The sequence below is a fragment of the Amphiprion ocellaris genome, chromosome 10 (assembly GCF_022539595.1).
Source record: "Amphiprion ocellaris isolate individual 3 ecotype Okinawa chromosome 10, ASM2253959v1, whole genome shotgun sequence".
Lineage (NCBI taxonomy): Eukaryota > Metazoa > Chordata > Actinopteri > Pomacentridae > Amphiprion > Amphiprion ocellaris.
In genome coordinates this window covers 31,723,754-31,748,810 of record NC_072775.1, presented here as the reverse complement: position 1 = coordinate 31,748,810, position 25,057 = coordinate 31,723,754, and the positions used below count along the sequence as shown (strand labels likewise).

The 25,057-nt window shown below is 37.4% G+C and overlaps 2 protein-coding genes and 1 long non-coding RNA gene across 5 annotated transcripts in view; all 3 read right to left on the bottom strand.

The window, feature by feature from the left end:
- Positions 1–1,814: 1,814 nt before the first annotated feature.
- On the bottom strand, positions 1,815–22,211 carry LOC118471060 (gap junction delta-4 protein-like). Its single transcript, XM_035953336.2, has 2 exons — positions 22,057–22,211; positions 1,815–5,711 (listed from the first exon to the last, which is right to left on the bottom strand). The coding sequence occupies exons 1-2, from the start codon at positions 22,157–22,159 to the stop codon at positions 4,588–4,590; spliced, it is 1,227 nt and encodes a 408-aa protein (XP_035809229.2). The 5' UTR covers positions 22,160–22,211; the 3' UTR covers positions 1,815–4,587.
- Positions 15,681–20,972, bottom strand: LOC129349848 (uncharacterized). Its single transcript, XR_008603004.1, has 3 exons — positions 20,826–20,972; positions 19,957–20,157; positions 15,681–17,632 (listed from the first exon to the last, which is right to left on the bottom strand). It is a non-coding gene; the product is annotated as an uncharacterized LOC129349848 (long non-coding RNA).
- A 336-nt stretch (positions 22,212–22,547) lies between the features above and the next one.
- Positions 22,548–25,057, bottom strand: part of LOC111575892 (cyclin-Y-like) — a 28,088-nt gene continuing 25,578 nt past the window's right edge. For all 3 annotated transcript variants that reach the window (XM_055014525.1, XM_023281301.3, XM_023281302.3), the window contains one exon: positions 22,548–24,738. In XM_055014525.1, the coding sequence (XP_054870500.1) occupies positions 24,622–24,738 (117 nt within the window). In that variant the 3' untranslated portion in view covers positions 22,548–24,621. The remainder of the gene's footprint in view (positions 24,739–25,057) is intronic.

The following is a 25,057-nucleotide window of genomic DNA, read 5'->3' as shown; positions in this document are numbered from 1 at the left end:
TTGTCCGTTGTTTAGTCAACTTTAATTAGTCTTAATGTATATATAACATTTAAATTTGTTAATTTGTTGTTTTTAATTTCTACATACTGTATTAATTGAATTCAATAACACTCAGTGAAACAAACTTCCATCAACTAAACCTCAAATAAAACTCGATAAATTTAATAATTCAGAATTTATTGCCTTTGAGAAGATCTTTTAATACAAAGCAGATTTATCATTACATGAAACCTACATAAAATAATTCCAGTAAAAGTGGATTTGAAATTTAAAAGACACTAAATTTTCAGTAATATCCATTTAAAGTGATATGGCCTACATTTAAAAAACTACATTATATTTAAGAGTAAATAATACTTATTTTTTTTAAATAAATTGTTGTACATGATTTTACTTTTCAGGCAGCTAAATACATTTAAAGTTTTATAATTTGCTATCTCTGGAAACAGGTTTCAGTCTCCAGATATGTTTTAAATTTTTAGCCCACGATTTAGGATGATGTTATTTTTTTTCCATAATTAAAGAAAGTGTTAAAAAACCAAATCCATCTGAATATTTCATGTGGTGTTGATAAAATATATTAATTTAATTTAATTTGGGTCGTTTGTGGTATTTTGTTGGCTGCATTACTTACTCATTTTCCACTAGATGGCAGTAAAAGCATCAATATTCTTTGTGGGAATAGAGTTATGTCAACATGTCAAGGCTATTTTCATAAAACTGTTCGTTCTTTCAACTTTCGCATTTTCTACAATATGATCAAAAAATATACAGACAAAATTCTGTGTACTTTTGTTCTGGGGCTGTTTTTCAGTTTTTGGGCTAAACCTTTTAGTTTTAATTGAGAAAAATCTTAATTTTACATCATAAAATCACATTTTAGAGTTGACAATAGACTTAATTTTCTAGCATCACTTTGGTGAAGGTTTGTTTACTGTATTAACATGTGTGAAGTCCCCATGCAACAAACCAGGTCAATAAAGACATTGTTTTCTCCCATTTACTGTAAAAGAAGCTGCACAGAGCCCTGATTTCAACACCTTGGGGATGAAATGGAACACTGAGTGTGATCCAGCTCTTTTAATCCATATCAGTGACTGAGGCAGGTTCTTAAATCAGGGGAAAAGCAGAAGAATAGGGGCTCAGAACAGCACATTTCCAATACAATTTTGATGTATTACATCTGAGTTTACAGTAGGGTTCAAAGTGTTTGGATATTTTTGTCTATGTGCTACTTCTTATTTCTGTTTCCTTTTTAAAAAAATCTGTTAAATTGTCTAAATATAAACTCCTGCTTGTGCAAACTAAACGTACATAGCTGATATCATTGACACAGTGGCTGGGGTTTTGCCAAGGACACATAACTAACAGAATAGTTTCTAAGTGGGCTTTGTGTGCAGGAAGGTCGGCAGCAATAGAACTTCTCAGAGATGCTGTTTTGAATGAACCTTGGCATGTGTCGGGTCACTAGGTTGGCTTGTGCCGCCCTGTGACCTCTGCCAGTGACAGTGCAATCCTTTCCCTGCTGATGACGGGCCACCCTGCTAATGTTTCTGCACATCTTAGCTGCCCCAAATACCAGCGCAGAACAAGAATGAAAAGGCTACGAGACATGTGTTGGGGTCAGGGCTGCAGCGGAGGTAACGAGGCTCAGGAGATGCGTTGTTGCTGTCAGAGACGTCGCTTCAAGCAGCCTGGACTGGCTGTTCTATGTTTCCAAGATGCAGATCAGTCCAGAAAGAGGTCTTAATATCTCAGTGTATAAAGATAAAGAAGAAAGTAGACAGTAAATGTTGTTTCAGGGGATTTTTTACTCTTTGTTGTCTGAAGGGCTTATTCACTCTCTCTCTGTACATACATTTATAGAAATAGAAATACTCAAATAGCCTATAACAATAACAAATGAATAAATAAATACAATACCATTCAAAAGTTTGGGGTCTCGTAGAAATCCAGTCTAGACATTGTTCATGTGGTAAATGACTATTGTAGCTGGAAACAGCTGATTTTTAATGGAATATCTCCATAGGGGTACAGAGGAACATTTCCAGCAACCATCACTCCTGTGTTCTAATGCTACATTGTGTTAGCTAATGGTGTTGAAAGGCTCATTGATGATTAGAAAACCCTTGTGCAGTTATGTTAGTACATGAATAAAAGTGTGAGTTTTCATGGAAAACATGAAACTGTCTGGGTGACTCCAAACTTTTGAATGATGGTGTAAATGACTAAATAAATAAAAACAGTAGTTTAGTTTACTTTTGTCTTTTGACTTACAGTAAAATAAAGGCTGTTTAGGATATATAAATATGAAAAAATCATTTTGTACAAAGTAGATCTGAAAATGTTATAAGTTAAACCTGCATAAAATAATTACAATAAAAGCAGATTTGAAATTAAAAAGACACAAAATTTTAGGTAATATCAACTTAAAATTACATTATAGCCTACTTTAAAAAACTGAATCATATGTAGGGGTACAACAGATTTACTGTCTGTCTGTCTTTTTTTCTTTTACCTGACTTTTTCATATATCCTGAACAGCCTTTATACAGCCTTTATTTTTTTGCTTGACTTTTTAAAATTTTCAGTACAGTTTGGATTCCTGTTGTGTTGTTTATTATTATTTTTGGTAGTTTTTTTGGAGCATTTTCTTAGTGTGATAGCATTCTAAACTGTGATTAAAAAGCCTCTGCAAGGAAATCGATTCTCAGGCAAATGATTCTCATTGATCTCATTGTAAACCTTTGAAAACGCTAAATTTAGATATAAAAACGACTAAAGGGGACCAATGGACAGTGAAGAGCATAATTTAAAAAAAAAACAAAACAAAAACAAGACTATAGTTTGCTCATATTTTTAAATTACAGGAAAATGCAATAATGAACATACACAGATGGAGAAATCATCGGATTCTCTTTTCTTTTGCTTCGATATGGAGACAAACGTGAAAAGTTGTTAACATCAAAAATCAAACCAAAAACAACAAAGATAAACACATTCATCCCAATAAAATCTGCATCTCATGCAGCACGGTGGTAATATTTGATCTTTTTTTAAATATTGTACTTCACTGCTTGTAACCTACAGACCAAAAGGTGGAGCTTTGCTTGCCTGCTGAGGTGATGTTGACTGATGGTGGTGGGCAGGCTGAAGGCCTCGTGTCATCCAGGCAAGTCGGGTCGCGGCTGGTTCGTCCAGCGGTCATGTGGGAGGTCAGAGGTCGGGTCAGTGTGTCTGTTGTGGTTGCCAGCACTCAGTAATCCGGACGACAGCTGAGCACGTTAGCTGACTCATTTTCTTATTACCAAACAGAAATAGATCAGGATGTCAACCAACCCAAAACCAACCCACCACACAAAAGTTTAAAAAGCGTTGCTTTTTACTGTGCAAGAAATTTGAAGTAATCTACTGTGCAGATCTGACAGTGTCTTGTTCAATCAGTAAGTATGCTTTACAAAAACCTGCACATGACTTTATCCAGTAAAGAACTGACAATTGAAAGAGAATGCTTCAAAATGTCTTTCTTTATAACTCGTAATTATAGATTACACATTTGAAATATATGCTCACGTCACAGAAACACAAGGTGTTACTTGCTGTATTGTCTCTTTTGCTCATTGCGGCTCCTCAGGCGTTGCTTGTTCTCGTCTTCCAGGTGACTGAATGCAGCTGCATCCACCTGCTCATCACATCTGAGAGTATAAAGGCTGAAAGACTGGGCATCAGCGGTGCCAATGGGCCGTTTGGGAAGTGTTTGGGCTTTCTGTGTGCTGTACTCGATAAGAGCCGAGCTTGAAAGTATTCCATCTTTAACACTGTTTGTTGTCTAGTATTTCTGTTCATCCTTTAAATTTATTGGCCTGTAGGAAGCCTAGGTCTTGTGCTTGAGTAGTTGTCACTTTTATTGGTTAATTTTGTCAGTTCAATACTTTTTTTCCCCATGGTCCTTTTCCCTACTAATTGTTGCTAGGATTGTCCCCTAGCAATAAAGGGGCTTCTGCTGGAAAAATATACACCATATGAACCTGTGCATGGATTGATTTTTAGCTAACCAGCTGATCACAAAATACTGACTCATCCTCTGCATGTATAATTGCCTGTACATGCAGCCAAAACAGATGAACATTCAATTAAAGTTGCCCAGTGTTCTAGGAAAAGCCGATTTTCTTCCTATTTCTAGCTCTGGTTTGGTCTCCACTGACATCTGACATCAATATTTAGCTCTCTTTAGATTAAGTTCGCTTTAAATGATTTTTTTTATCAGGCTTTGGTGAAATAGTGGCTTGAGGTTTTTTCAAATAAAATAGAATTTGAGAGACTGAAGAACAGAAAACCAAAACAACCAGCTAAAAGCGGATAAACGATCATGTTGATCTGTTATAGAGCTGCATCGTTTGGTGAACATTTTCAGCAGGTTTATCACTACTCTTTTCACATTGAACATTTGAGTAATATAATTTAATTCACTGTAAATAAAATATTCTTTAGTTAGTCCTATTTATTCATGCAATAAAAATAGATATCAAGAAGAACATCAGGGTTTGTCAGAAGTGTTTTTGTCCAGTGATAAAGGGTCTCTGTCCATTACACCCAGGCTCTCTTGTCCTGGGATTCACTGCTATCAGACTGTTGTCCTGAGTTGCTGCCAGCTGCAGTGAACTGGCCCATCTTTTTAGCACCTATAGGTGTTGTTGCTCTCAGGTTTGATAATGGTGCCTTATCTGGCCGAGGGGATATCGGAGGTCTCAAATGGCTGTGAAGGACATAGTGAGCTGGTGTTGGAGTGATCATGGGAGGCATCTCCACTTTTCCCTCTTTGCTTTCTGGGTTTCTCTCATCAGCAGATTCATTTGCTTCGAGTGCACCAGTCACCTTAGTGTGGTAAAGCTCACCAGTCGCCACAACTCCAGCTGAAGGTTTGTCATCTTTCAAACTATTTGTCTTCGAGCTTCCACTTCGGCTGACTCTCCTGGTTAAAATGACGTCTTCTTCTGTCAGGGTTGTGGCTGTGAACATACTGCTCTGTTCCCCTTTACTCATCTCCTCCATCAGCATCTCTTTCTTCCTCCTCCACCTCACCAACGCCTTCACAGAGCTCAATAGGTCGACCAGACTTAGCAGAATGGACAAAACGGCAACGGCGAGCATAAAGTTGAGCATCAAGGTCTTCTCAGTACGTCTGGAGATGTAGCATTCCACCCCAGACGTGCAGGGAGCCTCATAACAGAAGAAACTCTTTGGGATAGACAAACCAAAGAGGAAAAACTGTCCGGCACCGAAAACGGCTTCTAGAAGTATCCGTAAAATTACTACTAACAAATAAGCACAGCAGTAACGCGGTGCAGCCAGTTCACGTTCAAGTGAGGCTTTATGCAGCGACAGTTCTCTCAAAGAGTTTGAGTTGTCGAGAGTGAAAGGTGAACCTCCTCGACTCCTGTCGCAATAGAAACCCCCAAAATAGGGACGTGACAGAACTTTATGCATGATGTAGGTTGCAAAAATAAAATGGGGAAGGCAGAGAAGAATGAGGTGGAGGAGCCAGAGACGGAGGACGGATACAGGAGCAAATACGTCAAAGCAAACATTGGCGCAGCCCGGCTGGATGGTGTTGCAGATAAATCTCTCCTGCTCGTCGCTGAAGAGGGTGAAGCCAGCGAGCAGGAGGACGAGAAGACGTAAAACCAGCATCAACATCCACCAGGTCTTGCCTGCAGTGGAGAAGAGATGGCCAAATATATCAGGATTGTCTTACTATGTCTTTTCAGCATCAAATACAATTTCTACAGTTTCATTTAGTGGACACTTTTGTCGAAAGCGACGTACACTACCAGCCAAAAGTTCAATGGTTTTTATTTAATTATTTTCTACATTGTAGATTAATACTGAAGACATCAAAACTATAAAATAATACATATGGAATTATGTTCTAAACTAAAAAGTCTTAATCTTCAGTGCTAATCTACAATGTAGACAATAATTATGGAAGCAAATCAGACTCATCAGATTCTGAATTTTAAAAGCTGCTGAATTTCTTACTTTGAATTTTTTTGCATGAAAATTTCGTATGTGAATTTTTTATGCCTGAATTTAGCTCATCAAAATTCTAAAAACCAGTTAAAAATTCAATGTCTTCAAAATTCGCCATCAAAAAAATTTGGTGTTCAAAATTCACCATCAAAAAATTCAATGTTCAAAATTCGCCATCAAAAAATTCAATGTTAAAAAATTCGCTGTCAAAAAATTCGCTGTTCACATCTGGGGGACTCAGGCATAAACAATCGATCCTGGCCAAAATCGAACCAACGCCCAGCCAATCACGTGGCGCTCCTCCGGTCATGTGACGTAGACGGTTCACCTCACAACACCGGGGTCAACCACGGCTACCAGCATGAACGACAGCGCTTCAGTGAGTGTATTAATCCTTTTTGTCCTGTATGTGGTTTGTTTTTGTGAGAGTCAGTTAGCTGTAATGCATGCCGTTAGCTGCGCTAGCACAGCGTTAGCCGCGCTAATACAACGCTAGCACAACGCTATCACAGCGTTAGCCGCGCTAATACAACGCTAGCACAGCGCTATCACAGCGTTAGCCGCGCTAATACAACGCTAGCACAACGCTATCACAACGTTAGCCGCGCTAATACAACGCTAGCACAGCGCTATCACAGCGTTAGCCGTGCTAATACAACGCTAGCACAGCGCTATCACAGCGTTAGCCGCGCTAATACAGTATTAGCCGCGCTAGCACAGTAATGAGGTCATACAGACAGCACGTTCTGCAGCTGGGTAGTTGAGTAACAATTTTATAAACGCACAAATGGGTGGAAGTGTGATTTATGCACCCAAAAATGCAGTAAGTCACAGAGCAGTAGGGTTGCCACCTTTCAGAAATGAAAATAAAGGACGCCCACCACGGCTCCTTGGGGCCACAGTTCAGTAAAATCGGAAAGATATTCACAGATTCAGAATTCCACCATCAATAACTCATTATAAACGATGCCTCTTTTCCATCGCTGTAAGGTAGACAATGTGCTACAAGCCTAGTTTTATCAACAGTAGCTGTCTTTCAAGCTGCAGAAATAACATTGGTGTCAACAGGAGCCAGTTGAAGGCTGCAGTGATTCTGGTGACACTACAGTGTATCAGAGAGAAGCTATTGAATATTTGTGTCTCTCTTTGCTGTTGCAGCAGTTTTGCAATTTGCACATGGTCCCTGTTCACTCCATAGACATCAATGTTATTCATGCAGCTTGAAAGACAGCTACTGTTGATAAAACTGGGCTTGTAGCACATTGTCTACCTTACAACGATAGGAAAGAGGCATCGTTTATGTTTTGACCAGTGTTGCCAACTCCTCAGTAAGAAAAGTAGCTATTGGCTGTCCTAAAAGTCACTAGAAGTCGCTAAATGATGTCATCGCCTAATTTGCATAATTTCCCGTTTGCATGTAATTGTAATCAACATTGTGGGAGAGACAAAAAGTGAGTTTAAAATACCCAAAATATGTTTCTGAACTAGAGGCTAAATGCAGTGATTTATTTTAGTGTGACAGTGAAGAAACATTTTCATTTCCATCCCACTCTGTAAGCAGGACGGGATCTGCAGAGACTTTGATTCATCTGCCGTCTGGACATGGAGTGATGTGGGTCTCCTCTAATCAGACAGTGGGATGCTGCAGGTCACTAGACTGACCTCCTGTGCTTTGGGAAGGGGAGGAGCTCACAGCGCCACCTGCTGCTCGTTGAGGACAGTAACTGCAGAACGATCCCAGCTTTCATGTCAGACAGGGGCGGATCCAGATTAATTTTAGTGGGGGGCGGGGGGCACGGGGGGTACAACAGATATTTTGGGGGGGGGTTGTAAGTTTTAAAGCTGCTACCGACCTCTCGCCTTTACAAAGTTTTTTTTCATGTTTTTTTTTTTTGACTCTTTAACCCAATAGGAAAGCTGTATATGACCTTTTCATTTTGGACTGTTAACATTCAAATTATGATGGACTTGTTTCCTTGTTTATGTGAATTACAACATCATTAACTACAACATCTGCCTGTTCTGTAAAACTGGTAGCTCAACGACAGCATCCTGAGGGCAATTAAGTGACAAATATTGTGCAAGAACAGCACTACTACAACCCTGTCAATTTCCACTTCTTAGAATGTTTACTGCCAATTATCACACATAAAACAAGAAATAATATTCTGTACTAATACTTCTGTACTAGCCAATACACAGTGAATAAATATTATCTGAAAGTCGGGTTATTGTTTTTTATCAGCACAATACAAAAAGATTCATGTTAGACATGTTCCAGTTAAGACTTTAGAATATCATGATTTATGTAAATTTACCTCAATAATATGAATGTTCAGGTTAAGATTGTACAGTGATATTTATTATGTAAGTTTAACTGATTAAATTTAATGACTCTGCACTACAATATTATTTATTATTTAGATTTACATCATTATAATATTTAGGGTCAGACTCTACAGTATTGAGATTAAGAAATCAAATATTCTATAAAATGTAAATACACTGAACTCATTTGGATATATTTAAGTGAGACTCTACAATATTCTTTGACACAAATCTATCTAAATCAAAATTTTAATCATTTTTACTCCAAACATTTACTGGACTGATTTAAACATTAAAATCACTCCTTTCTAATCCTCTGCTGTACGTTCAAACCTGAGGCCTTAAATAGAAACACACAAGTATCTGATTGAAGGAACTTCTGCAGAGTCCTGGTTCCAGAACATGATGATAGAATTATAGACAAACTTTAACAAAAGCTGCCTGAGAGTTTACAGGTTTTTATGTTAGATTTCTTCAGTAATTTAATGAGAGTTATCAGCAAAAACCAAGTGTTCATTTGATGAACTTCATTTCCTAAAACATCCAGAATTGGAGCTCATATCTTTGGCAGCTGTAAAGTTTCTGCTCCTTCAAAGTTCACAACACAATGAATGAATTCCTAAAACACTCTCAATGCTGGAGAGCAATGTTCCCTGTAATTTTTCCTGAGGGTGAGCAAACACACAAACTCCCTGAGCGTTCCTTGGACCACTGTGAGCAACATCAGACGTGTGCACTGTGGTCACACCAGCATCACATCCATTCAAGTTACATGGTTCATTAAAAGAATCAAATTACAGCATTTACATTTCTGTTAAAACACTTTGTCAACAGGAGCCAGTTGAAGGCTGCAGTGATTTTAGTGACACTACAATGTATAAGAGTGAAGTTATTGAATATTTGTCTCTCTTTACTGTTGCAGCGGTTTTGCAAATTGCAGATGGACCCTGTTCACTCCATAGACACCAATGTTATTCCTGTAGCTTGAAAGACAGCTACTTTTGATAAAACTGGGCTTGTAGCACATTGTCTGCCTTGCAACAATGGGAAAGAGGCACCATTTATGTTTTGACAACCTATATCTAACGAGTTATTGATGCTGGAAGTCTGAATCTGTGAATATCTTTCCAACTTTACTGAACTTGGGGCCACTACCACCTAAGGAGTGATATATTTAATTTTGAAAAAAGCATTTAGCCATACTTAAAGATTTAAGTGCTTTATTAACACGGAACTAAAAATTTTGTATTGTTTTATTATTACAGGTTCTGTCTGAAAAGAGGTGGCATCATTTTAAACAGTGAAATCAAACTAACAAAATGTAATGACCAACCAGTGAGCAATACTGGATTCTGCAAAAACATAAACAACTTTTTTAAAATCTAAATCTTAACACAGTTAATGTATGATTATTTTTATTAATATTAATATTTTATTTTTGTGTGTATGCATGTATTTATTGATTTATTTAGTACTGTTAACATATCACAGTTCTGAGTGAATTTTTCTTAAGATAGGCAAAGGCCATTTATTGATTACATATAGGCTCTTAAATGTTTATTAAAAACTAAAAAGCATTTTAAATAAAACAATTCAATTCAATTTTATTTATATAGCACCAATTACAGTCAAATTGTCTCAAGATGCTTTACAGAACCAATATGCCTGACCCCCAGAGCAAGCCAAAAGGCGACAGTGGCAAGGAAAACACCCTTTTAACAGGGAAAAAAACCTCGAGCAGAACCCGGCTCTAATGTCGGGGAACCCATCTGCTGCTGGCCGGGCGGGTTGACTTAGGCATTTATTGAGTCACTAAAATACTGTAGAGTACAGACCACATCAGCATGATTATAAGCATCCTCTGGTAAATGAACAACCAGATACTGATGTCTCTCACCATATGGACTTCAGGAGATGACTGGGGGATGATAAACTGTGACCTACTGGTTGGGTTCTCTCTGTTCTCATGTTTCTTACATGTTTGTCCCCTGACAGCCGGGTCATAATGTTTTTTGAGCAACACACCATACTATGACGTTTTTACAATGATGGTTCTACTATGGAACCAGTTTGACATGTTCAGGCGTTCTTTGTGTGAAAACTCAGAGATTTCAGGTATCAGAAGGTGGTTTTCAACTTTCTTTGTTAACTTTCCTGCTTCAACTTTAAACTAAATTTCCTTCACCAACCCAGCCCTCTGGACTTCCAGGAAGCTGTGTTCCTATTGGCTGTCCAGGTGGCTGCTTGGTGTTATCAGGAACACCTGAGCAGCTCACTGTCTTCCTGCTTTATTTAGCTGCAGACAAACATTTCCTCTGCTTCTCTTCACCAGTGAACTGGGTTTGGCTCTGTTGCTTTAGCTTGTTCTTTAGGTGTTGACTTGCAGCTTCCAGCAGTAAAATAGACTTTAATGTGTTTCTTGGTGTGTTTTAGGGCTTTGTACTGGATAGTTGTCTTGGTTAATGTGGTTCTTTAGCCACAGTTAGCACATGGTGTTAATGTGTGTAGTGATGAGTGGATTTGGTGCAGCTGAGTTGTGTCTTTATCTTGGCTGTAGTGAGTCTTTAGAGGTGTTTGGTCAGACACATTCTGTATTCTTGTTTGTGAACCAACGTTGGTTGTCCAGAAGGTAAGAGTTCCTGTCCTGATTCTCTGTTCTCAGAGGTTCTCTGGTAGGCTTCAGGAGACTTTAGCATTTGGGTTGTGTTGGTTTGGTTTTTGTACGGTTTCATTTGGATGACTATCTTGAGGCCCCTCCATGTGATTTAGTGAGGTTTTCTGTCACAGTTCTACATAGCAACCTGCAGCAGAAGAGACTTTGAGAGTTTTTAGGAAGTTCTGGAGACCAGACTTTAGAGCAGCAGAAACATTTGTCAGCAGTTTGAGCAGGAGAAGGTGAGATTCAGAGTAGAAATGAGACGGAAACCTTCTTGACCCGTGTGGTGAGGTCCTGTACCAAGAGTTTGAGCAGGTTATGAAGAGTCTGTAGTTCATTAGTCTGAAAGCACAAGAATCGACTCATTAAAGGAGAAAACAGGAGATATTGTTGGTTCTTCTGTCACTCTGCAGTTTCCTTAGACTGAATATAAAGTTTATATTTTAAATGATTTGCCATGTGAGCCCAAGAAGACGTCAATAAAGTCCCTCCATCCCCTGGACACAACAGATTTTATTACGATGTTAAATCTTTTTTTTTTAAATATGTTTTTTGTTTTAATCATAGTTTTAGCATAGTTTTTTCTCTTTTTTCACAGTTTTGTCATCTGTGTAAAAGGTGCTGAACAAATAAAGCTCAATTGATAAACTGAATAATTGACTAACTCATGATTATGACAACAGAAGTATTTTCATTGTAATTTAAGGGTTTGTTTCATTTCTAAGGTTGTGGTTAAAATCTTGACAGAAAAAAAAGATTAAAGAAATAAACTACATTTTAAAAAAGCAATTAAATCAAAGGAAAAAAACATTTAATACAACAAAACTTTTAAAAAGAAAATTAAACATTAAATACAATTAAATTATATTAAACAGACAAAATAATTAAATAAACAGAAGATACAAAACATAATTATGAAATTAAACAAAATTTATTAAACAAAAATATGAAACATTGAAGATTAAATATTTTAGATAATTAAACATTTAAAAAATAAAATTAAACAAGAATTTACACATTTTTTAAAAACACAAAACATTAAATTAGATTATTAAACCTTTAAAAATACAAAACATTGAATTAAAAATTAAATATTTAATTAGAAAATTAAATCTTAAAGACAATAAAACTTTAAATAGGAATTAAACAGAAAATACAATGAAGCATTTAAAAAGAAAATTAAACATTAAAAGGTGGTAAAACATTTAAAAAGAAAAACCTTAAAGATTTAATCACACGGGGAAAGAAAAGGAAATTTTTCAAACAAGCCGATAAAACATTTGAAAAAACAAACATTAAAAAGACAAAACATTTGGAAATCAAATCAGACATTAGAAAAGAATAAAAGGTGAGAAAAGAGCAAAACTAAACGTTTAAGAAGAATCAAACTAAAGACAAAACATTTGAAAAGACACCATTTAAACTTTAGAAGATCAAATTAAACAGAAGAGACAATAAAACGATCAAAAAGAGCAAAAACAGATAAAGGTCTTAATACATTTTCTAGTCTGAAATGAAAACATCAAGTTGTTTCTTCAAACATTTCCTCTTTCTATGTTCTTGGTTTCATTGTGGACAGATTTACTAAGAACTCATGTCAGAAAACTGCTTTCCAGATAAAGTCTGCTAGTAGTTGAAGGCTTTGATCAAACTAATGTTACCTTCTGATCTCCACAAACTTTACTCTTCAGTGAAGAGAATCAAAGTTTGTTGAGTATTTCTAAAAAACCCACAGGTGAAGGTCTGAGAAGAACTCAGATGGATGATCTAAATGTGAAATCAAGACTCATGGTCACAAGTTTTAAGGCTTCTGTTAACCATAAAGTTCAAACTAACAGAGAAGTACTGAGAAACTTTTAAAATTTCAGTCCTCAGACTGTCTAAAGGTTCAAACTAACAGAGAACTACTCAGGAACTTAGAAGATATCAGTCCTTGGACTGTCTGAAAGTCAAATCTAACAGAGAACTACTGTGGGACTTAGAAGATATCAGTCCTCGGACTGTCTGAAAGTTAAATCTAACAGAGAACTACTGTGGGACTTAGAATATTTCAGCCCTCAGACTGTCTGAAGGTTCAAACTAACAGAGATCTACTGTGGGACTTAGAAAATTTCAGCCCTCAGACTGTCTGAAAGCTCAGGTCCTGAGGACTCGGGAGGTGTGGAGGCTTTGGAAAGTCTTGGAACTGAGGGTTCCACCCTCCAGCACAAAGACTGAAGTCCAACCTCCTGAGAAAAACGGTCGAGTCGAGACACGAGTTAAAAAAAAACCTCGAACGCGACAAAAAATAGATGATAAATGCGCAAAAAAAAGAAGAATTAGTATCTGAGCGAGTAGCTCAGGGGGATAAGACGATAGACTACCAAGTGGTAGGTCGCAGGTTCAAGACCCACCACCGGCAATTTTCTTTGTTTGTCTTTGTCAGGATTTGATAAAAATTTAAGAAGTGTCTGGTCTTGAACCAGCGACCTGCAGCTCCATAGGCAAATCCTTAACTCACTGAGCTACAGATCAGATGAAAAGAAATAATTTCGTCGTCCCTTTGGCATCGTAGTTCCTCAAGTGACCACATGGGTGGAGCCAAGGCGGAGTCTGGGTGGAGTCAGGGCGGAGAGTAGGCGGGGAGGTGGGGGGAGTAGAGGGGGGGGAGGCCGCCACCCACCTCCCCGCCTACTCTCCGCCCTGACTCCACCCAGACTCCCCCACCGCCCACCACACCTTCCCCCGCCCAACGAGTTCTTCGAGTCTCCACGAGTTCTTCGAGTCTCCACAGGTTTTCCCGAGTTTCTGGAGTTTCCACCAGGTCGGAGGCAGAACAAGTTGTCATGAAGAGGTGTTGATGTCGGCCAGGATGGACTGACTTTTTACAGCGACTAGAAGGAAGACCACTAGAAGAGCAGCTCTTTAACCACCATCCATAAAATCCATGGAGTCGGCTCCAGAGAAATGAAGGGAGGTCAATTTTTTATCAACCTCCATCCAGATGTTCAACTTCATATCTTCATTTGACATTTTTAGCACCACAAACCTTTAGTATCGCACTTTATCATTTATTAGGACTTTATCGGAATCCACCAGCAGATTTAGTTTTTGTTGAGAAACTTTATTCTTGTCATCGTGGGACTGCAGTATTTAAAACTGTTCCTTCTATTTGACCTCATGTTTATTAGTTTTAGTGGAGAAAGTTATTTTAGTTGTCGATTAGTCTCTTAAAAACCAAATAATAAATTGGATTAGTCAAGCGGTTTAAATTTCTTACTTTGTCATATTTTAAATGTGACAGAAAATGTAAAAATAAAGTGTCTTGAGACAATTTCACCTGTAATTGGCGTTATATAAATAAAATTGAATTAAAATTGTATGTATCTTGTAATGTTGGAGTAATTCAGCCATACATGTTGGAAAACACATTTTCTTTGACCATTAATCTGTTGATTGTTTTCTCCAGTAATTCATTTCTTGTTTTGGTTTATAAAATGTCAAACCCAAATATATTCAGTTTACTGTCATAAAAACCAAAAAGATTTACATTCATGATGCAGGAATCAGGCAGTTTTTCACGTTTTATCTTAGTTTAGTCAGAAACATAGTTGATAATGTGTGAATTTTTGCAGCTTGCGAGCTGTAAAAGGTTTTAATCTTTGGGGCCGAGTGTCAAAAAATATTTAGAAACCAACATCCACGAAACACTCAACAAAGATTTGAACATCATTGAAGGGAAATCCAACTTTTGCATGACAATGTCTAATTAAAGGACATTAATTTCCAATGTAAATGTGTGATATTCATCCTCTGGAGCTTTCTCTTCACATCGTCTTCCACCTGGACTGGTTTGGTCAGGAGCATGTGCAACAAACATTTGAAAAACTGCACTTTAACATCAATGAATGAAACTGAAGTTTAATCTCTACATAAATGAGACTGAGTCTGGATGTGCTGCTCTGTCATTAACTCCTAAGTTTAGGGAAAGTTCAAACAAAAGAGGACAGTTTAGAGAAGACTTGAGAATGAGCTTATTTTGAACAAACATCTCAGACTTTCTGAGCTTCAGCACCTCTAGCAAGATATTTTAACAAGCAACTCAAGAGATCCAGAAGTTGGAGAGAGTTAGCATTAGCTGAGCCAAAGAACATGTGGGACGCTAACCTAGCAAACATTTCAGACTTTTCTCTGTGAATTCTGAGAAATAATTTCCTATTTAATGACAGAGCTACACATCTTAACTCAGTCTCATTAAAACAGACTCTAATTCAGTGTCATCCATCCATATTAAAGTGCAGTTACCCAAAATGTTTGTTGCATGAGCTCCAACAAAACCTGTCCAGGTAGAAGGCCACTTTGACAAACAGGAAGTGGAAGATTCCAAGCAGATTTATAGAAGGGGGAACCGGACTGTACTAAGTGTGGTTGAGTATAGAGGGGTGTGTTGTGGGTTTTTAAGGCTGATAATGATTATTAGTGAAACATTTGGAGTAGATATTCATTTGCAGTAAATGAAAATATTTAAAATCCTGGAGTTAAACTTAGAAGAACACAAACTCTAACAGAAAACTTTGTTGATATGTTTTTGTTTTGTTTACAGATGTTAAGTTAAAAGAGTTTTATTCGTGACGTACAACCAATCAAATCACTCCACAAGACAGAGCGACCACAGGTAGATAAAGGTTCAGAGCCAAAGTAGCGGCATTTTAAAATGTATTTATTACCATAAATCAGCAAAAAAAAAAAAAATACTGATAATCAGTAAATCAGTCAGCCCACAATTACTACAATTCTACAATGTATGTCTCTTTCCTTTGACTTATTTGTACAATATACGATGTATATGATGGCGTTTTTTCATACCAAAGGCTCTACTATGATGTTTTCTAAGAGACATAAGATGCTACTCTGGTTGTTCTGGCCCTGGGTCGCTGCACTCCTCCTCTGTTGTTTTCTGGATTGTACTCAGCTGCATGCCTTCGTCCATCCGGCCTCCGTTGACTCATCCCGCCTGCCGTCTCTGGAGCTGAAGCTGGATTGGAACAGACCAAAGTACAGTCCAATCACGATGCCAGCTGCCTCTCAAAAGGCTCCTTCATCTGGCAGCACTTCTTCTGAGGGGAAGCTGAGCTGGCCCGGCAGAACTTTGGAGATGTGTTCCAGTGGTTGGTGGATTTGTGGGGAGATAGAGAGGGACCTTTGAATTGTTCACAAAGGAAAACAGGGAACCCATTGGTAGTTTTAGTTTAGGGTGCTACTGTGGTGTGTTTTGGGTTTTAAGAGGTGAACAGGAAGAGGTTTTTTTTGTATTGATTGTCTTTTACTTTGTTCCTGGTTGGAATGCCCATCAATGTCAACGTGAAGTTCACTTTTAGTTCTGTTTATTTATTTTTATTTTATTAACACCCATTTGCTTTTAACCCCCTCACATGTTGTGTTGTTGTAAACTTAGTCTTTCAAATAAATACTCGTCAAACCCTCTGGAAACCAGCGTTTGTACTGTTTTTGTGTTGCTCCTCACCTACTTCAGACAGCCAGGACACAACAACGTTTTGTGGACTAAAGGCTTTTCTATGACGTTTTTAGAGCGACATGCTATAACGTTTTCTGAGCGACATGCTATACTATGACGTTTTTAGACCAAAGGCTATACCATGACATTTGTTGGACGACATGCTATACTCTGACGTTTTTGGAGCGACATGCTATAGTATGACATTTTTAGACCAAAGGCTACACTCTGACATTTTTTGAGTGACATTCTATACTATGACGTTTGTTGGACGACATGCTATACTATGACGTTTTAAGAGCAACATGCTAAACTATGACAATTTTAGAGCGACATTCTATACTATGGACGTTTGTTGGATGACATGCTATACTATGACGTTTGTTGGGAACATGCTATACTATAGGCTTTTTTAATTGACATATTACTGATGTGTTTTTTGTTTGTGTTTTTTTGTTTTTTAGCAACATATAATAATTTGAAAGGTTTTAAAAATTACTATACTTTTACTTGTGCAATGAAATATTATTCTTTTTAGGCAAAAGCCATGTTTGATTACATATAGGCTATTAAATAAATGTTTATTAAAAACTAAAAAGTATTTAAAAAATAATAACCAACTTAGGCATTTACTGAGTCACTAAAATAGTGTAGAGTCTACGGCCACATCAGCATTATTATAAGCATCCTCTGGTAAATTCACAGCTATATACTGTAGGAAATCTAGCTGATCTCATCATGATGTCCACTTACCATATGGACTTCAGGAGATGATTAGATGATGATAAACTGTGACCTGCTGGTTGGGTTCTCTCTGTTTTCATATTTCCTCCATGTTTGTCTCCTGATGCTGCCTTACTTCAGCCAGTCCATGAGCAACAGAAAACACAGTTTGCCTTGTATCCATTGCCAGGGGTTCCACTCTTCCCACTCCAGTCTGTACATTTGCAAACGTTTTTGCTTCTTTAGACGTGGTGGAGTTTCAGGTGTAGACATTTTTAAACGTGCGGGTGCAGCAGCGTCTGTAACCTGGCAACCAGAAACAGGACCGGACAGGACGGGACACACAGAGACGTCTGAAGTCTGTCCACTGGACCTGGCATCGGGTCCTCGCTACATGGGTCCTACGAAGATGAAATTGGCTGCCCTTAATATTTCCTGTGTTTTATTTTATTCATTATGCAGTTTTGATGAGTGTGTGACAGACGTGTACGAGACATTTACGAAAATACGCAACAATTAATTGTCAAATAAAGGATGTTTCCGTATTTTAAGGGACGGGTGGCAACCCTACAGAGCAGTGTAAAGAAACTGGTCACCTAGCAAACTGAATTAGTCTAGGTAACACTTTGTTTATTATGTGTGTTTTCTGCTCAAGTTAATGTCCTGGTTTGATTCATTTTAAATTACTCCTGATCTTGAAAGGTTTTAAACTGTGCAGTCAAAGTAGTTACAACTGTGAGCGAATAGCTTGAAATGAACTGCCCTAGACTGCTCTGTTCATAACCCACCATCCTTTCACAGAATGCTATATCAAGAGTTATTGTGCAATGATAGATAAATGCAGCCCATTTTTCAACTGTTTCCTGTTTAGTATGTGTACCCTCCTCTTAATTTGTTCTAAAAGAAATGTCTAATGAGGCAGTCTAGTCTTTCAGTCAGGTTAAGTCATTTTTCCCATTGGTGGTTTGCATTATATAGCTTTGTTTTTCTCTGTTCTAGGAACTATTGTTAAATCATCTTTATGTGAGACTTTGTTCTCGTTTGGAGCATATTCTCGGACGCATGCCTCTGGAACTGGACTTCTTAGAGTTCACTTGCACACAAGAACTTGTGTTTTTAAATGCTTTATCCAACCAAGTAGAAGTTTGCCCAGCTATTTTAAATGCACTGACACAGCTACACCATCTCATCAGCTCAGAAAAAGAAAACAGGAATCAGTACATTGCAACTGTGCACTCAGAGAGAGGAGCAGCTGGGCGACAAAGAATGGTCACATCCCCAGAACACCTTTACAACTTACTGGAACTTAATATGTCTGTCCCATGTATAGATAATGGTATCTGTGAAATATTAGCTGAGTATGTCAAATACTTTTAGATTTTTTTAAGTGGACCGTAGACCTAGTTTCGGTATTTTTTTTTCTCACATTCAAATTTGAGGCTATATATAGTATATATATAATATCTCAAGAATAATTCAAGATAAAAGGCTGAAATTTTCATTTATTTGTCTTGCTAACATAAGCATATCAGATTGCTATTAAATACAGCAGTGGAAAAAAGTTTTTGGACACCTCATACATTTGTGAAATATTGCATTAAGAATCCATCTGAGGTCTTCAAATGCAATTTCTATTAGTTCAGTCACAGCCATAATACGAAACAAATCCTAAAAAAGTCAATAAAAACTGGAAATTCATTGGTTCCTTAAAAATAAGAAATTTTGAGTATTGGGTCATTTTGGTAGAATTTAGTTTTGTTAGTCATGTAAACAATAAACAAAAAAAAAGCATCATTTGTGTCTGTCTAATGCAGTCACACCTTTTGAAGCACAAAAGACTTTCCAACAAATATTTCACGATAATATTTGAGATTGTGGAAAATTTTTTAGAGTGTCTGAAAACTTTTTTCCACCACTGTATCTGTCAAAGCATGAAAATTTGCCATTAGAAAAATGCCACTATCTCCAGAACGATATATGTGGTCATGGTTCCATTATGCCAATGTCATGGTAATGACTGGATGCAGGGCTAATTTACAAAGAAATTACACAAAACAACATGTCAGGTTTCAAAGACTGGACTTTTCATAGACCACTTCATTTTTTTCATATTTCAACTCACCCATAATCTGAGATTATTGATCTACTTGTTCAGTATTATAGATTCTTCATCATTGTTCTGAGATAGTGTCATTCAAACAACCTCAAATTTCAATGTGCAAAAAAATGCCTGTTGAAGTAGGTTGACAGTGACAGTCAATTTAAAAATATTTTTTGCTCTGACAGTATTTGGCATACTATATATATATATAAATATATATATATAAATATATATATATATATATATAAATATATATATATATATATAAAAATATATATATATATATATATATATATATATATATATATATATATATATATATATATATATTTATAGGCTGCTGTTTTGTAATATTGCAACGGATTTTCATCCCATTCACCAGTGAGAAAATAAAGTCAGTACAGTCCAGTTCATTTTTAACTCCTGCTTTAATGCCGTGATTGCATGTATTGTTCACCAGAAATATTCTTAACTTCAGATACTTTAAATGTATGGCAGAAACACGCATACTTGAGTCAGATAACCTGTCAGGTGAGTTGGGAGAACAGGTAGGGGAGGGAATCCAACAGTGCACTTAGTTTTGTCAGTCAAGTAAAACTAACTAGAGAACAACACATAACATACCTTGACTGGCAAGTGCAAATACAGGCCAGGATGTCAGTCTTAAATGATGTGTGGTCCTTGTAATGTCCTGGGAATGTAAGGTCTCATAGCAGGTGGAGGCTGTCAGGTATCTGCCATTCACTACTTCTGAGGAGAGAGTTCTTGGTAGAGTCTCCCATCCAGTCCAGAATTTCACCAGACTGGTCAGTTCAGACGGTGTTGCTATGGAGTGGATTAAAATTGATGAAATAAATGGCTACAACAAATGATCAAAAACAATCTAGGTTACGCATACTAAACAGGAAACAGTTGAAAAAATGGGCTGCATTTATCACTATCATTGGACAATAACTCTTGATACAGCTGTGAAAGAATGGTTGGCTATGAACAGAGGAGTCTAGGGCAGTTCATTTCAAGCTATTCGCTCACAGTTGTAACTACTTTGACTGCACAGTTTAAAACCTTTCAAGATCAGGAGTAATTTAAAATGAAACAAACCAGAACATTCACTTGAGCAGAAAACACATAATAAAATGTTACCTAGACTAATTCAGTTTGCTAGGTGACCAGTTTCTTTACACTGCTCTGTGACTTAACTGCATTTTGGGCGCATAAATCACACTTCCACCCATTTGTGCGTTTATAAAATTGTTACTCAACTACCCAGCTGCAGAACGTGCTGTCTGTATGACCTCATTAATGTGCTAGCGCGGCTAGCGTTGTATTAGCGCGGCTAGCGCTGTATTAGCGCGGCTAACGCTGTATTAGCGTCGCTAGCGCTGTATTAGCGCGGCTAACGCTGTGCTAGCGCAGCTAACGGCATGCATTACAGCTTACTGACTCTCACAAAAACAAACCACATACAGGACAAAAAGGATTAATACACTCACTGAAGCGCCGTCGTTCATGCTGGTAGCCGTGGTTGACCCCGGTGTTGTGAGGTGAACCGTCTACGTCACATGACCGGAGGAGCGCCACGTGATTGGCTGGGCGTTGGTTCGATTTTGGCCAGGATCGATTGTTTACACCTGAGTCCCCCGGATGTGAACAGCGAATTTTTTGACAGTGAATTTTGAACATTGAATTTTTTGATGGTGAATTTTGAAGACATTGAATTTTTAACTGGTTTTTAGAATTTTGATGAGCTAAATTCAGGCATTAAAAAAATTCACATACGTAATTTTGATGCAAAAAAATTCAAAGTAAGAAATTCAGCAGCTTTTAAAATTCAGAATCTGATGAGTCTGATTTGCTTCCATAAATAATACAAATAAATATAATCCATTGAATGAGAAGGCGTATCCAAACTTTTGACTGATAGTGTACATCTGAGGGTAGCAACAACACAAGCAAGGATTTATTCAGGAGAAAACAACCTGGATAAGTGCCATAAAACAAGCTCAAGTGAAAATAATAAGTAGGTATGTTTAAAAATAAACAAAAATGTAATATGGTAATACCTTACAAATACTAGCAATCAGAAATTAAGAGGGGAAGTGCACTTGCTAAAGAGCTTAAAGTTCTAATTAAGCACACAAATGCTCCCAAAGCCAAGTATAAAAGTTGTAAGTTTTTCAGCCCAAATCTAAAACAAACAAAAAAAGGCCATTCACGTATACTTAAACAAGACAGGAAAATCACATGGTGCTAATTTAAAGGAGGTACAGATCCCTGAATCATCAGGAAAAAAAAATCTGAAATATATTCAGAGGAGAGAAGGTGAGGCCTTTAACTGCAAGAACACCAAAGCTATCGTCAAGCATGGTGGTGGCAGTATTATACTCTGAGGTTGTTTTGCTGCCAGTGAACCTGGTACTTTACACAAATGGAATAATGAAAAAGGAGAATTACCTCCCCATTCTTCAGAAAAAGCTAAAATCATCAGCAAGAAAATTGCATGTTGGATGCAGTTCTTTCAACAAGACAGTGACCCCAAATACAAATTAAAAGACCAATCTGGGTTTAAATTTTTTTTTTCCCCAATGTCTTTACAAGAAAATTACAAAATGTAAGAATTAGAAATCTGGCATGTTTGTGATTTTACACGAGTTTTTTTTTTGTTGTTCATCAGATTGAGTTGTAATAATCTAAAAAAGACAGAAAAGCTCATTAAAGACTTACCAATGAAAGACACATTCTGACTGATAGTGATGAAGAATATATCTTTTGCTCCCATCATCCTCATTGCTCCGATCCCTGGGAAACAAAACAACTCCAAACTCATACAAAAAGCCTCTTAACGTGACAGATCTAAATGTCGTTCCAAGGAGCTGGTCCCGTCCCCTTCAACACTGTTCCCAAACTACAGCGTAGACCCTCACAGCACTCACCTCTAATGTTGTGTTGCCGCCTCACACTCTTGTCTGCAGGGCCAGGACCTGTGGAGTGGGCTATTCTTACCAGGCTGCCATCAAAGCATTGCTGGGATGTTTAGGTACAAGTCAACCTTACTGGAAGCTGGCAGTCATACGTGGGCAAGGTTGTAAACTTAAGTGAAACAGTCAAATGACACTGAGCCAAAAGCCTCTTAAAATCAGTGGCGCCATAATTTTAAAGCCAAGTGCTCCAACTGTGTCAAAAATGAACCCGAATCTGTTGTTAAAGACACAGGATTATTAAACAAGAGAATTTTCTTTTATTAAAAACACAAATCAGCACATCGATAAATAATTTACAATTGACCTTACTTCAGTTCTTGAACTCTTTATACACTGTACAAAGTTAATTTGCAAAATAATTCTGTTTTACCGGTTAAGTATTTAGACAAATAAACTGAAAAACCTGATCATTTATTCACCTGTAACAACAACAAAACAAACACCAACATTTGTTGTAAAATTTAAAAGTTCAACTTTGTGCTGAATGAACACAGGGAACTGAGATGCCCTTGTTCCAGGACACACTGTCGGTCCAACTGGTTGGTTACAGAATGGCAATAGTAGATAACTAGCAGTTAATTCATTCTATAACCTGGTTACACAACTATCCTTTTACTAAACCACCTTCTGGAGATGACTCTTTAGATGTGAGGTTTTAGAAGATGTTAAGTTGCAGCCAAACCCACAATGATACAGTTATCTTTGGTTCATCTTGTTATTTAAATGTTGATTTTGGGCTTTTTTACTGACATGTTATTGTCTTAAGAAAACCTAGAATAACTACAGACTGTGTAGGGATAAAAGCAGCAGATTTGTTTGCAGATTTAGTCAAAGTGTTTGTAGTAGGACTCAACAATGAACTCATTTCAAGTCAAAAATGTAATTTGGAACAATCCCAGTAGCAAATCGCAAAGGCTGCTAGGATACAGATTATGCGTTATGTCTAACACAAGGGTTTAAACTGTTGGGTTCATGGTTTTACAAATTCAGATACCATCCTCCTTTTCTGACGGTTAAAGTGAAGTAGGATTGGTGGAAATCCAAATTGCAATATCTGCCAGAAAGTTTGCAAATAGTTATTTTTCTATAGCTTGCGCTATAGAAACCTTTTAACCCAGACAACACCATATTCTTCAGATATAAGCCAGACAGTTTTCATACAACAACACTGTAAAAGCTCCTAAAATGAAGATACTGGGGTGGTAGTTTGTACTAACAAGACTTAAGAGACTGGAGATTTTTAAAGAGATTCCAAATGAACTTTGCAAGACTGAATAAATAAATGAAAACAAAGGAATGTCATTGATGGCTGTAGTTATTCTGTTGGTTTAAGGTTTGACTTTAAGTTTATTTAACTCCAAAAATGTAAATTTAGTAGCAACAGCAAGCTTGAGTTTTATAGTAACTCTATATTTTGCTGCTGAAGGCATCTGTAGGGTGCAAAATAACCATTTTCCCATCTGCAGCCCCACTCTTCTTACTTTATGGTGTCCAAATTTTAAAAAAAAAAAAAAAAGAAAAAATCTAACTGTGACTGTTCGGAGTGTAACCTGTGGATTATCCAGATTATGGTGTTTCTGGAATGATGTTGCAGTGATTGTGTCCCAACATTACAATATTACGCTCATATTTGTGGAAATACTGCCAGTTTTTTTAATTAATTGTGGCCCTTTTTTGCATCACTGAACTTCACAATTAGTGTTTCAACCCTTGATGTAACTGAAATGAGGATCATCGTGATAAATCAACATGTTAAACAGACTACCTGAGTATCAAGAGGCGTGCTATAAATACTGTAAACCTTTTAGATTTCCAAAGAAGAAAAACTCGCTAACACTTTTATTATTCTAAGTCCTGTCAAAGGAAATAAGCAGTAGAAAGTCCAGTGCTACACTTCTGTTGGTGAAATTCTACAGGTTCAACCATTTGAAAAAATTCAGACAATGAAGTAAAATAAATAATATGGTTCGTTGTGGAGGTGCGGGGCCTTTGGAAAGACGAGTTAGGCCGAATATTTCAAACGAGGCTCAACGCAGGTTAGTCCAGACGTGGTTCACGCATCCAAACAAAGGCTCTGTCTCGTCCAGCGCTTGTTTTATGAGCTTGATTTTCCTGCACAGATGAAATAAAAACCAGGAGCTTCCTTCTCTCTCATGTGAACAGAAGATCTGAGGCACTGTGGAGGCATCAGGTTAAGGTTCAAACCTCTTTTCTCGACTCCAGTTTGAAGGTTTCAGGTCGGCAGGTTGGTAAAGTTTCTCATCCAGCCTGATGCCAGTGTTCAGCACATGACAGTTTATTTTAGTGGTTAGGAGAGGATTGCAGGAACCCACCGGATCCCACACAGATTGTCCGTGCTGGCCGAGCGCTTCCTGGCTGCTCTCCGCACGTCTTTGTACTTGTCATCACATAGCCTGGAAATAGCCTGCAGACAGGACATTAAAAAGGTTTCAATACGTGTCTGGTCTACTGTGCTCATGTACCTGCTCCCCTCTATGTATATGTGATGATCACAGTGGAGATTGTCACTTAAACTACTATGCTAGAATGCTAGAATTTGACCATAGTGAAAGTTTAAGGTCCATATATGGTGAAGTTCCATTTTTTGTGTGTTTTGTGGTTGGTATTAAACTTGTTAAATTAAATATGTCAAGATATTTACTTCAGTGATTTGTTAAACAACTAAACAACTAGTTAGCCCTTTAGCTTTTACAAGAATTCAAAATGTCAGTGTTCTTCCTGAA